The sequence below is a fragment of the Cololabis saira genome, chromosome 14 (assembly GCF_033807715.1).
Source record: "Cololabis saira isolate AMF1-May2022 chromosome 14, fColSai1.1, whole genome shotgun sequence".
Taxonomy (NCBI): domain Eukaryota; kingdom Metazoa; phylum Chordata; class Actinopteri; order Beloniformes; family Belonidae; genus Cololabis; species Cololabis saira.
In genome coordinates this window covers 18,495,030-18,509,660 of record NC_084600.1, presented here as the reverse complement: position 1 = coordinate 18,509,660, position 14,631 = coordinate 18,495,030, and the positions used below count along the sequence as shown (strand labels likewise).

Here is a 14,631-nt window from a genome sequence, read left to right as displayed (position 1 = left end):
TGAACCATCTTCCCCCAGAGAACATAAGATCTGTCTAACCCCCCACCGAGTCTTGAAGGAGTCCAGATTGCCAGTCAGCGCATAAAACACATGCTCTACTTTCAACCGTGCTGCGACTAACCCCTTAAAACTTTGAACCACATCAGTCCAGCCCTGACCTACCATCTGGTTCTTCCTGGTCTTCCAGATTGCCAGTTTAGCGGTTCCAAACAAAAAAGAAGAACCAAAATTTCTCTGTTTTTAACCACATACCTGGGCCCGAATACAAACAATGGGACAGAAAAAAACCTCCCTCAAATCTTCCACCCATTTTTCTAGAACTCTGAAAAGGCCTGTTAAGCGAGGACAGAGAACCACCAAATGTTCTAGTGTTTCCCTTTGTGAGAGAGAGAGATACACTTTACCCAGACATGCCAGAGGTGTTTTATCTGCTGTGGTGATGCTCCACCTTGTAGGGGTGGTTCTAACTGTCACAACAGGGTGGATGTGGGCCTGACTGTTGTTATCTGGAGTCATGTTTAAACTCCAACGATTGGAAACACTGGAGAGGCCTGAACACATTTCTTGTTTCTGAACACATCTAATGATTTGGTGGAAATACCTGGATAATCAAATCTGGGCCTGATGGATCTGAATTTCCTCTGTTTTGATCTGTGCTTGGGGGACACAGATGATGGACTGTCCAGCGAGGGGTGATCTGGAAAAAGTGAAGGACAATTTTTTCACCTGGACTTGGATTGCATTGGATTGTAAAGAGCGGCCAAGAACACCTTTCCCTCCAATGAGAGCCATCTTCTTCATAACTGTCCCAGGCTCTAGAAGAGGAAAAGAACGTTTATGTTTATAAACATTAAACTAGGAGTAATTCAAATTATTTAACATGAATTGAATTACATTAGAATAAACCTAAACTGAGCTTGAATGGAATTTAAATGATTTAAAGTTTTTGAGCCATTGGGGGCTTAAAACTCTTTAGTTGACACAATTGTCACTAAAGCCACAATAATCTGACATAATTAATGAGACACGGGACAAAATTGTTGACCGAGTTATAATTCTAGATTAAGCAAAAAATCAGGCTAACTTAAAATATTAAATTATTCAAATCTTTTTTTTTTTGTATATATCTTTTTATTTCACAATAATTTTCACAATTCACATTTTCACATGCATGATTTCTATTATACCCACAAAAAAAAAATATATAATGGCAGCAACAGCGATATCAAACTATATATATATATATATATATATATATATATATATATATATATATATATATATATATATATATATATATATATATATATATATATATATATATCCATATATACATACAAACATACGAACATACATACATATAAGGCACACGTTCGAAAATAAAGATACTCATTGGTCCCCTTTGGAAAAATGATCCAGTTTTGAGAGTAATGGGAACCAAAATTCTTGAAAAATATGAGCAGGGTTGTATTTTTCTAAAGTTAATTTTTCCAATGGTAAAAAAACTGAAATTTGATCCAAAAAAAACTTGAAAGTTGGAGGGGAATCATCTTTCCAAAGTAAAAGTATGCATTTCTTAGCGAAGTATGTGATCATAATTAATATCCTGCTTTTTTTCCGGTCTAACTGAAGATCCAGTGTGTCATTTAATAAATACAAATTGGAGCTTAACTCAAAATTAATTTCTAATACTGATTGTGTGAAGGAATGAATTGATTTCCAGAAACTTATTAAAAGGTCACAAATTACTCAAATCTATTGACAAAATAGGAAGTGCATCTCTGTAAAGAAAAGAGGCTCAAGAGAGCAAAGTCGGGTCTGGATTCTGCTACTTTGATGTGAACCTCGATCAGTCAGCCTGGCTGGCCTCATGCACTTTAAAAAAGGTTTTACATAAACGGACAAAAAAATTATTCACCTGTCATTCAAATTATGATTCAGAACTGAAAATAAGTTTTTCAGGTTTTAGCTCCTAAAATAGAAACTAAATGTTCGGAGGCCACGAGTCAAAGACTTTAGGGATGATGTTGTTAAAATGATCAGGTTCAGATTAGACATCGGTGATTGGCTCTTCTTCATTTTCAGGTGTTTATGTCGTACATGGAAGTGAAGCCTCAACCTTTTAAGTTAAGAAGAACCTTTGATGGAGTTTACTTGTTTTGATGATTTAGTGATTGGTTGGAAGCTAATATCGATCTCTGTGGGTGTGCTGTTTGGGTGGTGGATTTCTTTTAAATTACCACTGACTGTGTTTCATCACCCTCAAGGTCACAGGTGTTTCAGGTTCTACAGGAAATGAGGATGTTTCTGTTGAGCAGAGACGGCGGTTGTCAGTTAAAGGCACCGATGATGAACCAGATACGTGTTGTTTAGTGATCTATCGCTTTGATTGCTGACTTCAGAGACAATACTATGAAATACTTAAAAGTCAGGAAACCTTTTAGATTCTGATTTCAGGTTCTGATTAGTAAACCACTTGATGCCTGACATGTGATGCAGTGCACTGAATTTTTTTCAGTTGTATTATTTCTTTTAGTACTAGTTTATTTTTTTCCTCATGTTTTATCATGTGTGTGTATGTGTGTGTTGGGGGGGGGGGGGGGGGGGGGGGGGGGGGGTTGAAGTGAGCACTGTGGAGGGTTTGCTGTGAACACTAATGAGCTGTTGCAGGCTGTCAGGGATGGGGTTGTTTAGGACCCAGATGCAGGAGAGCGAGAGGCAGGAGTTCCAAAAAACAGGATTTATTGGAGCAAAAACACAAAAACAAGAACCAAAAGCGCTGCTGGGCAGGATCAAAAAGAGGCAAAACAGAAACAGGGATCCAAAGACTACGGGACAACATGGAGGGAGCAAACAGTACGGAACGACAAGGAGCAAGGGAAAGACAAGACCAGATATACACAAGGGGGTAACGAGACACAGGTGTGAACAATCAGGGCAGATGGAAGACAGGCGGGGCAGAACAGAAACACAAACTGGGGGAAATGTCAGACACTGACAGCAGGCTAAAGCTGGGCATACACTGTGCAATATTTTAAATCGTTTGATTCAGCCCCATCTCACACTGCAAGACTAGATTTCTGAGTTCAAAAGTTCACAGCCCACGATTTATGGTCTCACACTGTACGTCCTAATGCTCGGATGCGACCCGTCTGCTCACACTATACGATCATAATCCTCCCGTCGGACCTCTCTGTACTGGTAACTCGAGGCCGGTTTTGGGGCAGGGGTGCGCTGTGCCCACACAAACGTGCGTCCTGCCCACCCGATCAAAGGTTATGGGGATCCTTTATTTTTTTATAATTAAATTTTTTTAATATATATATATAAAAATAATTCCAAAATATCTGTACCGTTTCTGATTGGGTGGGCACTGCTCGTCCTATTTAGACAACAATGAACGCATACCGTAAAAGCTGTGTCTCGGCGGAGGGATCCGGCGTCCCAGCAAAATTAGCACAACAGAAGTGTTCAGAACAGCGCACAGAGCGCACACTAAAGGCTGATTTATGGTTCCGCGTTACACCAACGCAGAGCCTACGGCGTAGGTTACGCGGCGTCGCGGGGTGCAGACTTTCCCCAGTCAACTGGAACTGGAACTATATTGTTGTATAAAACCACATGTTGATAACTCAAGGTGCTGTTTGTTGGTTGTCATATAAGTAGAGATACATGCTGCACTAATGTAGACTCCACTTCCTGGGACCCTGTGTCATTGAAAGAGTGTTACTTAAAAGGTTATTGAGGTGTTACTGAGGGAGTTCTGATTATTTGATGTGTGGTTCTCATGTATGCGTTGCTGTGTGGTTCTTGGTTTTTATAAAATTATGGTGGGAGCTGCCCTGATATCAACTGTCTTTACAATCTTCTGACTCTGGTTCTGAAAAAGAAGCAGAACTCTTGTGTGTTTTACTTCCTTCGTTTCTTTGTTTTGTGGCTAGTGGTTCTGGGTTTTTTACCCGACAGTAGGGCTGTTCGATTTTGCCCAAAAATAAAATCTCGATTTTTTTCTTTCAAAATCCGATTTTCGATTACGATTACGATTATTTTGTGAATTGACAAAAGGCAAAGAAATAATTTCAAATATGCTGTTTTTTTATTGAACATTTGCCCCATTGGGCTTTAAGTGCAAACTTTGCTCTTATTAAACCAAAAATGAATGAATAAAGTGCAAAACTCTGTAAAATAAGTTGAAAAAAAGTTTTAAAAAATATAATAAAATATAAAGTTTTATCTCTGAAAAAAAAATCTGCAAATCAGCACTTGCAAACATACAGTAAGTTATATTTCCAATTAAATAAAACAAGACTTTTTCTAATTAAACTAAACTGGGTCTTTGCATGCTAAATAATAATGCAACCCATGAAGGAGGTAGAGGTGTGTAATCATGTCAGTCATTACATTTGCTGTTCACATTTGCAAGTTTTTTGCAAGGAACACGAGCCGGTCTACCGCATCTGGCTTGAGGGATGCCCGGTGGCATGTTACAACGCCCCCTCCTACACTAAAGAGCCTCTCCAATGGGGCACTTGTCGCAGGTATTGAGAGGTATTTCCATCAATCATTAATATGGTATCAATCATTAATATGTGTGCAGACAAGTTTAAAAAAAAAATAATAATAAAAAAAAAAAAAAGTGAAAAATCGATTTTACGATTTTCACGTTTTAACATCGTTGTAATTACACAATCGCGATTACGATTTAAAATCGATTAATCGAACAGCCCTACCCAACAGTAAGTGTAGTTAGTACCCTGGTTCAGCAAGGTAATGTCCAATCCTAAATCTTTTTATTACTCCATTCATTATTGACATTACTCATTGGTTCTTCATCACTCATCATTACATTCATCAATCTTCATGTGCCAACTGGTTTTGCCTGCAGAAACGTTTTTAGTGGCCCTCCGTGAGGTCATTATGAGTCTACTTAGGTCAGACCAGTATCGTGTCTGTGCAGTTTGGGTTTCGCTGTCTGACGCAGCTGCAGAGATGCAGGTTATTTTCTCTAAGGAGCACCGAGCTCTGTTCTGTAAAGCTGCTGTACTGAGGACTCTGTGTCACTCCTGCATGAAACTTAAGATGTACCTCCTGAACCTTTGGCATGTAAAAGAGAATCAAATAAGTCACTAGTCTTTAAAATAAAGTGTTATCATATTATTTCAGTCTTACTCTGATTGCAGTCACCTAGAGGTTCAAATGTGTTTCTACAGAGGGATGAGATACTTCTTTCCACAACAAAGTGTTCAAAGGCAGAAAAGATAATCTATTTCTATGTCTAAAAATGCACGTAGTTCTCGTGTTTTCATGATAAAATGAACATTTCGGCCATTAAAGGAGCTGTTTTAGTAGTTTAAGAGCAAATATGCAGGGGTTTTAATCAACGGACCAGTATCAGGTGCACGTTGGAGAGAAAGATTGAGATCTTTCCATGCAGGTCTACACCTACCTGGAAGAGTCAGGATGATTAGATTTCTCTGGGGTGTTTGATTACATTAAGCCCCTCATACTTAAAGACTAATTGGAGGGGCTGATCTTGCCTTGGTCTCAAAGATAATAGGATACCTGTAGAAGACTCTTGAAGTCCCTGTTTGTCAGGACCGGGAACTGTGTTTCTGGGATTCTGTTTAGTATGTTTGAATACAGTTACCTCCACACCTTCCACATTGTATCCGGGGACTCTTAACATAGACCATATAAAGAGAACTTGTAAAACCCTTAGTCACATCACCCAAAAGTCTCTGAGCAGTTTCTACGCCTGTTCATTTGGGGTTTCACGTTGGCAGAACATGACCGTCCATCCTCGGTTAATCCAAAATGACAAACAAACCAACCTGACCCAACCTGACCCAACCCTTACCTATGTTTCAACCGTTTCAGTTGAAACGGGCCCCGGCCACCAGGGGGCCCCCAACTGACTGACAAAAAAATAAATGCCAACGGAGTTGCAGGCAAAAAGTTTCACTCGCGAGGGTGTGTTTTTTTTAAGGTGGAATTCGCACTCCTGAACGGGAACTCAAGCCTGAATTATGGTTCTGCGTTAAATCGACGCAGAGCCTACGGCGTAGTGTACGGTGTAGCCTACGGCGTAGGGTACGTGGCGACGCGCATGGTACGGTGTGCGTCCCCGCGTACCCTACGCCGTAGGCTCTGCGTTGGTGTAACGCGGAACCATAAATCAGCCTTTACCGTACGGTGTGCGTCCCCGCGTACCCTACGGCGTAGGCGCTGCGTTGCTGTAACGCGGAACCATAAATCAGCAACTCCATCGGTCCACCTTAAGCGCAACACGCAAAACATTTTATCAATAAAACAAACTAGCCTACTGATTTTACTCAATCTGCACGGTATATGTAGGCCTACCGTGGCAATCCACAACAGTAGCCTAATGTAATTTCTTTATTTTTTTCCTCCGTCTGTCTCTGTCTTTTCATGCAGGTAGTGAGCTGTCCATGGTGCTGAAATGACGTGGAGCACTCATTATTTTTGTTGTTGAGAATTTTGAATTTTTGATTTTTTTTGCTGAATTTTGAGAACAAATCTGTAGAAGGTTGTTTCTCTTTTATTTCCGTTTCTCTGACCCAGAGAGTGCTCTGATCACAGCTGGACAAAAATAACACGGAGCACTCATTATTTTTGTTGTTAATTTAATTTGAGGGGATTGTAAGGGACAATAAAGTATCCATATCCTTATGTGTTGCAAACCAACCTGAATCCTCGCCTTTTCTGCTGAGTCCTGGTTTCTTGTCCTGGTTATGATTTTAACACTTGGTCACAATGTATCGTTTTATATGGGAAAATTTGTGCGTCCTTGGGACGCATGGATGCGTGGATGGATGCTCATGGATGCGTTTACTGCGTTCTTTCAGCTTATAATGCGTCACGGACGCAGGACACATAGCTGGCAAATATAGTAATAAATAGGGGCCCCATATTAAATATTGAAACGGGCCCCCTGATGCCAAAGGCCGCCACCCTTACCACAAACTACCTATTTTAGCACATGCTAGGCTATGGTGCTGATTAAAGTGACCTTACAGTCGTTTCTATTTAATCTGTTCACATCTCAGATGGCATTTTAAAAACCACATCTATAAACAGGGACTGCCAGAACCCAGCGGTTGTAAAGTCTAGCTATGCAGAGTTTGTGTTTATTTCTGCTGCAGAGTTGAACCTTTTAACGTGGGGTCATTGGAGATCTAATTGCTTTTGGGGACAACCCTTCATGGCCATTCAACGGCCTGCAATTTCTTTTCTACTTCTGCATTCAGCACAGAAGAGGAAACTAGATGTTGCCCCCTGGCTGCTAATGGACGAGTTGAACTGGATCCAAAACAATGGACAGAGTCACCTCTTCTTACGCTGGAGAGATCCGTCGAGATCCATGAGTGTGTATAGCGAAATCCTGCACAGTGCCCTCTTTTATGTAGCGTTGAGGCGGTGCACCCGGGCAGAAAAGAAACACAGCAAGTGTCTGGACTAGCTGTTGGAAGAAGAAGCCATGCTCTGCAGGAAGCTGGACTCGCTATAAAGCGGTGGTGGAGGGAGTCACACTGAGAGCTGTAATGGCAACAACAGAGACCTTCACCAGAGCTTCCTGGCCAGGCAGAGGTGGAGCAGCAGCAGATTCCTCACACATCCTAGCAATATAACAGTAAAAATATAACAGCTCTGTAAAAGAAACAAAAAAGAGGGTTGGAAGAAGATTTATTGATATGAATATGTCTTGTACATAAGTCATGACTGTAAACAATTATCAAGGTAAAACCCATACTTCACAATCAGTAACGACCAGAATGTCAGCTACTTTCTTATATAGATTTAATTTTCTCTTTTTCCTGTCCAGATGTCATTTACATCAACTTGAAATGCTGTTACTTGTGTTATCAAAATGTCATTAACAGATGAGTGCGATGTGTTTCTGTGATACTGCACAAGATCAAAAGCTGCAACCGCAGCTCTGCTGCCCGTCCTTGTTACACCAACTCTCAAAGAGGCAAACAAATTCAGTTCAAATGCAAAACAGTGTAACAGTTTTTCCTTATTTTTAAGTAAAGCATTCACTTTGTTTTCTTCGATTCTAATGCTGAGGACTTTCCAAGACCGTTCCACACCTTCCCAGGACATTTTGCATTGCTTTATGCATTATGTACAGATTGTTGACAATTTATAAAAAGAGTCTTCACAGCATTAACAGCATGAATGAATTTATGGGTTGATTAGAACTAAAATGTATTGAATATCTACGATAGATTGAACTTCCTGCTCTGAAGTTTTAAAAATGATTTCCAGCAGAATTGGTAAATACAGTATTGGTGCACGGCAGGGCGCATGCTACAGCTAAGACGAGAGAGAAAGAAATCCTGTAGAATATCAGTAAAATACATCTGTATTTTAAATACATGTTATTTTATATTTATATACATCTGTTAAATCATAACATAATGATATATACGCTGATACATTTCTCTTTTTCTGCTAATGGTTAACTTACATATTAGCTGTAAATGTACATGCAGGATGAATATCCCCCTTGTGATTTACAAACGGAAACTTCAGCAAGATACTGTTCGTAAATTCAGAGTAAATTCATCCCAAGTCCTTATCGGCGGCCTCTGTTCAGCCGTATCCTAACTCAACCACCGACATATGAAGCGTTTCATGTAAAGATAGAGTTGCTGATGCTGCCGTCGTCTCTGTCAAAAGATTCATCGTAGCTCGAGATGAATTTCTTCTTCTTTCCAAAAGTGGAGAAGGTGTTGTAGACGTCCAGGTCTCCTCTGGGCGTGAGTTTGAGAGTGCTGTAGCCCGACGTGGTGCCCGGGATGTACACGTTGTGCTGATAGTCTGGTGGCTCAGAAAGAGGCTGGCTGCACTTTGGAGTCCAGGAGGAGTTTGGGAGCGCTTCCTCTTCAAGAGACTTCTTGCACTCTGGTAAAATATGTGCATAAATTGGCTCATATCAGGAGATTATTTCTGCAATGAGCTCATATGTAAATACAGAGCACTTGATCTGAACACAGTGGTTTTAAAAGCTACTTCTTAACTCAGCATTTTGCAAAGAACGCTCCATGCAGGGACTTAAATAAACCCCACATTGATACGGTAAAATCCCCACACTTTTGGGTATTATCTGCTTTTTGGGTTTGCCATTCATGTGCTTCAGACTTAATCCTCCCCCCACCCCCCATCCCACTCCCCACCCTCTCAGTAATGTGCCTGAGCTGCACCTACCGTTCATGTGGCTGCCCCAGGTCCAGTACTGCGGTGCCACAGAGCTGGAAAACCCATCGGGATCATATTTTGGATGCCGTGAAAGAGTCCCCTCCATATTTGCTGTACTATACCTAAAAGAAAAAAGCATCAGAGGTGTGAGTTTATTGTGTTTTCATTGGAAATGAGTGTGTGGGTAAGCTGCTTCAACGCTGTATTCACCTCTTGTACACTAAGTTACGTTGGTTCTTGGTCCATGTCCAGTCCTTATTTGAATACTTGTGCTGCTTATTTGAAAAATGAAGAAAAATCATAAGAAATTAAACAACGGTGCGCACACGTATAACTCTGCTGCATTTATTTTAAATATGAGTCATGTTGACAGCTAACACGTAGAAGCTGGACAGAGAGAAAGCTGGTGAAAAAAGTGGGAACTTGAGAGATGGTATTGGTCATTTAAGTCTTTACCAGATAGCCAAATGTGGATTCAATTCTTAGACTAGACTATTTTGAAATTTGACCAAAACACTGACAGACAGATCGAACACAAGGAATGACTACATTTCTAAAGCTCTATTTTTCTATAAATATCTACTGTTTTAGTCCTTCAGAAGCAAACAAATATTATGTTCTAACTCAAAACTCCTTTCATTCCCTTCCTTTTGCCCCCTAACAAAGGTTTAAACTCATTACAAAAACACAAAAAATGAAAAAGTTACAGAGGTGGATGAGTGGAAGCGACATGTTTGTGTCTTGTAATGTACCTTCATGCTGTAATCATTGATTACATGTACCGATTTAGGTATCAAGAAATACAAGCAAATAATCTAATTATAAAGGTTTTAAATGATCTTGCAAAGATCTCTGTGTTCATTCAAACTCATGGATTTATGAAATGTAATTATGGTGTGTTTTTTTTCCCAACATGGACCGAAGTCTTAAGATTATCTATCTATCTATCTATCTATCTATCTATCTATCTATCTATCTATCTATCTATCTATCTATCTATCTATCTATCTATCTATCTATCTATCTATCTATCTATCTATCTATCTATCTATCTATCTATCTATCTATCTATCTATCTATCTATCTATCTATCTATAATAATTGCACTAATTTGCATACATTGGAAGGTAAACAGTGAACTTGATATTGGATTTAATTATATATACACTGTATTTTTGTTAAATTTGTTGACACATTAGAATCAAAGTTATTACAAAAGATCATTTTTTTTATAAAACAATCTAATTATGGATGAAAAAATATTTTTAAATAGCATAAAAATGCCTTTTTGACAGGTTTACAGGAATAAATTCTTCTATCTTCAAAAATAAAATGAGAGAGATTTTTTGCAAGTGCAACTTGAGTCAAGTTGGTGGTTTGCAGTGGATTATAAAGAAAACGCATTTTCACATTTTATGGGAAGAAAAGGAAGCACAATAATCAAAGTGGAAGAAAAGAAATCCGCCATGACACTTCCTCTTGCTGACAGCTCTAATGACCTTCAGACTTTTTCTCGTCTCATCTTACCTTGATGGAAATACAGGCTAGAGTAAAACTATTACAGCAACAGCCTCAACATAAACAGAAGCTTCACGCCTTCAAATATGATGTTCACCTCTTTCATCCGTGTACCAACTTTTGTATTTCTCCCATAAACTGTTCCTTTTTTGATTAATAGAAGCTGTTGCGTAAAACTTACTTTCCTGTTCAAATGTCTTAGACACCTCTGATTTATCTTGAATGATTTATATTTATCTTTCAGTCTCTTAAGATGCAAATAGAAAAAAGTGATATTATTGACCATTTTTGAATACACAGTAATTTGCATTTGCCATCAGTGATCTATCTCTGAATAATATGTTTGCAAAATATAACAATATTCAGAAAAATTGGGACTGAGGTTTGGGGCTTATCTTTTTGCATCTTAAAGAGACTGGAAAATAACATGGATGTAATTGAATTGATTTATTTCGTTGGACAAATCTGAATTATTAATAAATAATACTGGCGTTAGCGCTTGTTACAGCGCCACCTAGTGTGTGAAGTGCGTCGTTGCTGCGGAGGGAGACCTGTGCGTCATGTTTAAAACAAGAGGGCAGGTAGCTGAGGTGAGTTAGTTTGGGGACCTTAAGTCTTACTAAGACTCCTCCTGAAGTAGGTTTTGGAGGCAACAATCCCTCCGTGGTTCTGATGTTTCCATGTCTTACCTCGGTTGGAGTCGCCGCTCTGTTGTTGGACAGCTCATTCCGGTCCAGTGCGCTCCAGCCAGAAGTCAGGTAGTCCGTGCTCTTGGCGTTATTCTGCGGCACTGACATGGCCGGACTGCACGGCTTGAGGAACATAAAGTCACTCTTGGACGACTCCGGCGTCAGACACATTTTGTAGCAGTACACCTGCGGGAGCGCGCTCTTGCCGCTCGGCTCTGCGCAGCCCGACGCGCCCGTGCTGGACATGCGGACATTCAAGTTGGACTTCTTCAACACCTCCGTGGTGGTGGGCAGCTCTGAACGAGAGCAGCAGCAGCAACAACAGCTGCTGCTGCTGCTGCTGGAGGAGGAGGAGAAGCTGGACTCTTTGCTGGACTCTCTGCCCTTCAGTCTCCTCACTGCGACGAGGAGAATAATAGCCAGCAGGAACGAGAAGGAGACTGCGCCCAGAGCCACGATTAAGTACAGGGTGAGGTTGGAGCTGATGTGATGGGGGCTCTGCAGTGACAGCTCACCCAGATCTGGCTGCGTATCTGGCAGGCTGTCAACCACTGACAGGATGATGGAAACCGTGGCCGAGAGGGGCGGTTGACCATTGTCCTTCACCAGGACGACCAGCCTGTGCCTGCTGGGCTCCTTCTCGTCCAACTGCCTCATCGTCCTGATCTCGCCCGTGTACAGGGCGACGCTGAACAGGCTCGGATCCGTGGCCTGGAGCATCTGGTAGAAGAGACGCGAGTTCTGGCCCGCGTCCGCGTCCGCGGCGACCACCTTGGCGACCAGATAGCCTGCGTCCGCGGATCTGGGCACGACTGCGTTATTGGCCGCAGTGCCGTTTGGAAACGGCACGGGTGCCACGATCACGGGCGCGTTGTCGTTTTGGTCCAAAATAAAGATGATGACGGAGACGTTGCTTTTCAGAGGCGGAAACCCGGCGTCTTGCGCCTGAACTGTGATGTGAAAGTTTTTAAGTTTCTCGTGGTCAAAGGAGCGCAGCGCGTAAATGTTGCCGTTGTCGGAGTTTATGGACACGTATGTGGAAACGGGCATCCCCTGTATGTCCCCTTCCGATACAGAGTACGACAAATATGCATTCTGGCCATAATCTGGATCCAGTGCGCTCACGGAGCAGATGGACGCCCCCGGTGCGTTATTCTCAGTTAGATACACGGTATATGAAGGCTGTTTAAAACGAGGCGCGTTGTCATTCACGTCAGACACCTGCACCGGGATGCTTTTTCTCGTGAATAACGGTGGAGAGCCTGAATCTCGGGCGGTTAGGGTGATGTTATACTCTGGGACTGCTTCTCTGTCCAGGAAATCAGAAGTCACTAATGTGTAATAGTTCTTAAAAGACGAGTGGAGCTGGAATGGGACGTGATGGGGGATCTCACAGTCCACGTTCCCGTTTTCACCTGCATCTTTGTCCATGACGCTGATGACAGCTATGACGGTCCCCGGGGGCGCGTCCTCCTGCACGGGCGTGGACACCGATGTGAGGATCACCTCGGGGAGGTTGTCGTTCCTATCCAAGACGTTCACCAACACTTTGCAGTGGACCGCCACGGCCGACGGGCCTTTATCTTTGGCCTGCACGTAAATCTCATGCATCCTGGCCTTTTCGTAGTCTATCACTCCTTTCACTTTGATTTCCCCGGTGCGCGGGTCCACGCTGAAAAGCTGGCGCACTTTGATGGGCGCGTGGCCGCTGAAGGAGTAGGTGATGTCCGCGTTTGAACCCTCGTCCAGATCCGACGCGTTGAGTTTGATGACGACCGTGCCTTTCTGCGCGTTCTCTGGCAGCCTGACTCTGTAGAAGGACTGGTCGAACACCGGCGCGTTGTCGTTCGCGTCCAGGACGGTGACATCGACCTGCGCGGTGCCGGAGCGCTCCGGCGCGCCCCCGTCCACCGCCGTTAACACCATCTGGTGCGCGCTGCGCTGCTCCCTGTCCAGCGGGATCTGCAGGACCAGCTCTGCGAATTTACTGCCGTCGCTGCGCGTCTGTATGTCCAGGTAGAAATGCTCGTTGACGCTGAGCAGGTAGGTGCGCAGAGAGTTGGATCCCACGTCCAGGTCCTGCGCGCTCTCCAGAGGGAAGCGCGACCCGGGCGCAGCAGACTCCGATATGTCCAGGTTAAACTCGGTCCACGGGAAACTGGGAGAGTTGTCATTCACGTCCAAGATCTCGATCTCCACCCTGTACAACTCCAGAGGGTTTTCTATCACAACTTGCAGGTGGAAGGAACACGACAAACTCTGTTCGCATAGTTCTTCTCTGTCAATTCTTTCGTTCACAAACAGAACTCCGTTTTCCAGATTTACCTCCACGTACTGCCTCTTGGAGCCCGAAACGATCCGAAACCTGCGCGCAGAGAGCTTGTCCAAATCCAGACCCAGGTCCTCTGCGATGTTGCCAACGAAAGCTCCGTGCTCCAGCTCCTCTGGGATGGAGTATCGTATCTGTGCGCGCACCGCATCCAAGACGCAAGTCAACAACGCAAAATGGCACATCACTAGCCATTTCCCACACAGTCTTTTCCTTGTCTCCATATGTGAGGCCGAAAGAGGAGCAGGATTGTGTTAAGACAGTAAAATACCACCTGAAAAAAAACAACAAACAAACACAAAAACAACTCAACTTGAGCTTGGTGAGGATGGAGCGCCTGCCTGTCTGTCTGAGTGAGAAGAGAGGAGAATGAAAGGGACGTGCAGGGGCAACAAGCCTATCTGAGATCTGTGTGTCTGCGTGTGTGTTTATTATTGGCTCCACTGTTTCAATAGAGGGGGAAACGACATCTGCTCGGATAATCTTTCCTGCCGACTAGCCCGATCAAATTCATGTCACAGTCCCCGGGCTTTGGCCACAGGTCAAAAGCGCTGCATTCAATTTCTCATAAGAGTGTTTCATCATTTTGCACTTATGGAGCAGAATCCCAAACAACACCTTCCTCCAATATCGTCTGGGTGTTTTCAATCTAACTTCCAAAAACTGGGGAGAAGTTCCAGCTGTGTGGTACAGTAAAAACGATGAGAAATGTTGGAAACTTTTAATAAAGCCACTGTCCATAACAACTGAACTGTGAAAGGAAATCTGATAAAAATCTATTCCTGTTGGGTTACGGTACAGTAGATACGGCACTGTGCAAAAGTTTTAGGTACTGCTGGTCTTGTTGCTTTATCAAAGTTTAAATGACACCAA

The 14,631-nt window shown here is 42.6% G+C and overlaps 1 protein-coding gene across 3 annotated transcripts; it reads right to left on the bottom strand.

Moving 5' to 3' along the window:
• Positions 1-7,744: 7,744 nt before the first annotated feature.
• On the bottom strand, positions 7,745-14,128 carry LOC133459755 (protocadherin-10-like). Of its 3 annotated transcripts, none has more exons than XM_061740025.1 (4): positions 11,430-14,128; positions 9,433-9,497; positions 9,232-9,344; positions 7,745-8,928 (listed from the first exon to the last, which is right to left on the bottom strand). In XM_061740025.1, the coding sequence occupies exons 1-4, from the start codon at positions 13,980-13,982 to the stop codon at positions 8,657-8,659; spliced, it is 3,003 nt and encodes a 1,000-aa protein (XP_061596009.1). In that variant the 5' UTR covers positions 13,983-14,128; the 3' UTR covers positions 7,745-8,656. The 3 variants fall into 3 exon arrangements, with proteins under 3 accessions (XP_061596009.1, XP_061596010.1, XP_061596012.1); XM_061740026.1 differs by having other exon boundaries at positions 9,433-9,494; XM_061740028.1 differs by lacking the exons at positions 7,745-8,928; positions 9,433-9,497 and having other exon boundaries at positions 9,291-9,344.
• Between the last annotated feature and the right edge of the window lie 503 nt (positions 14,129-14,631).

Coding starts and splice junctions, on each gene's coding strand:
- LOC133459755 (XM_061740025.1), bottom strand. CDS start 13,982: ATGGAGACAAGGAAAAGACTGTGTGGGAAATGGCTAGTGATGTGCCAT. Junction 9,498..11,429: donor GAGCGGCGACTCCAACCGAG/GTAAGACATGGA, acceptor TTTTCAAATAAG/CAGCACAAGTATTCAAATAA. Junction 8,929..9,231: donor CTGGGGCAGCCACATGAACG/GTAGGTGCAGCT, acceptor ATATTTTACCAG/AGTGCAAGAAGTCTCTTGAA.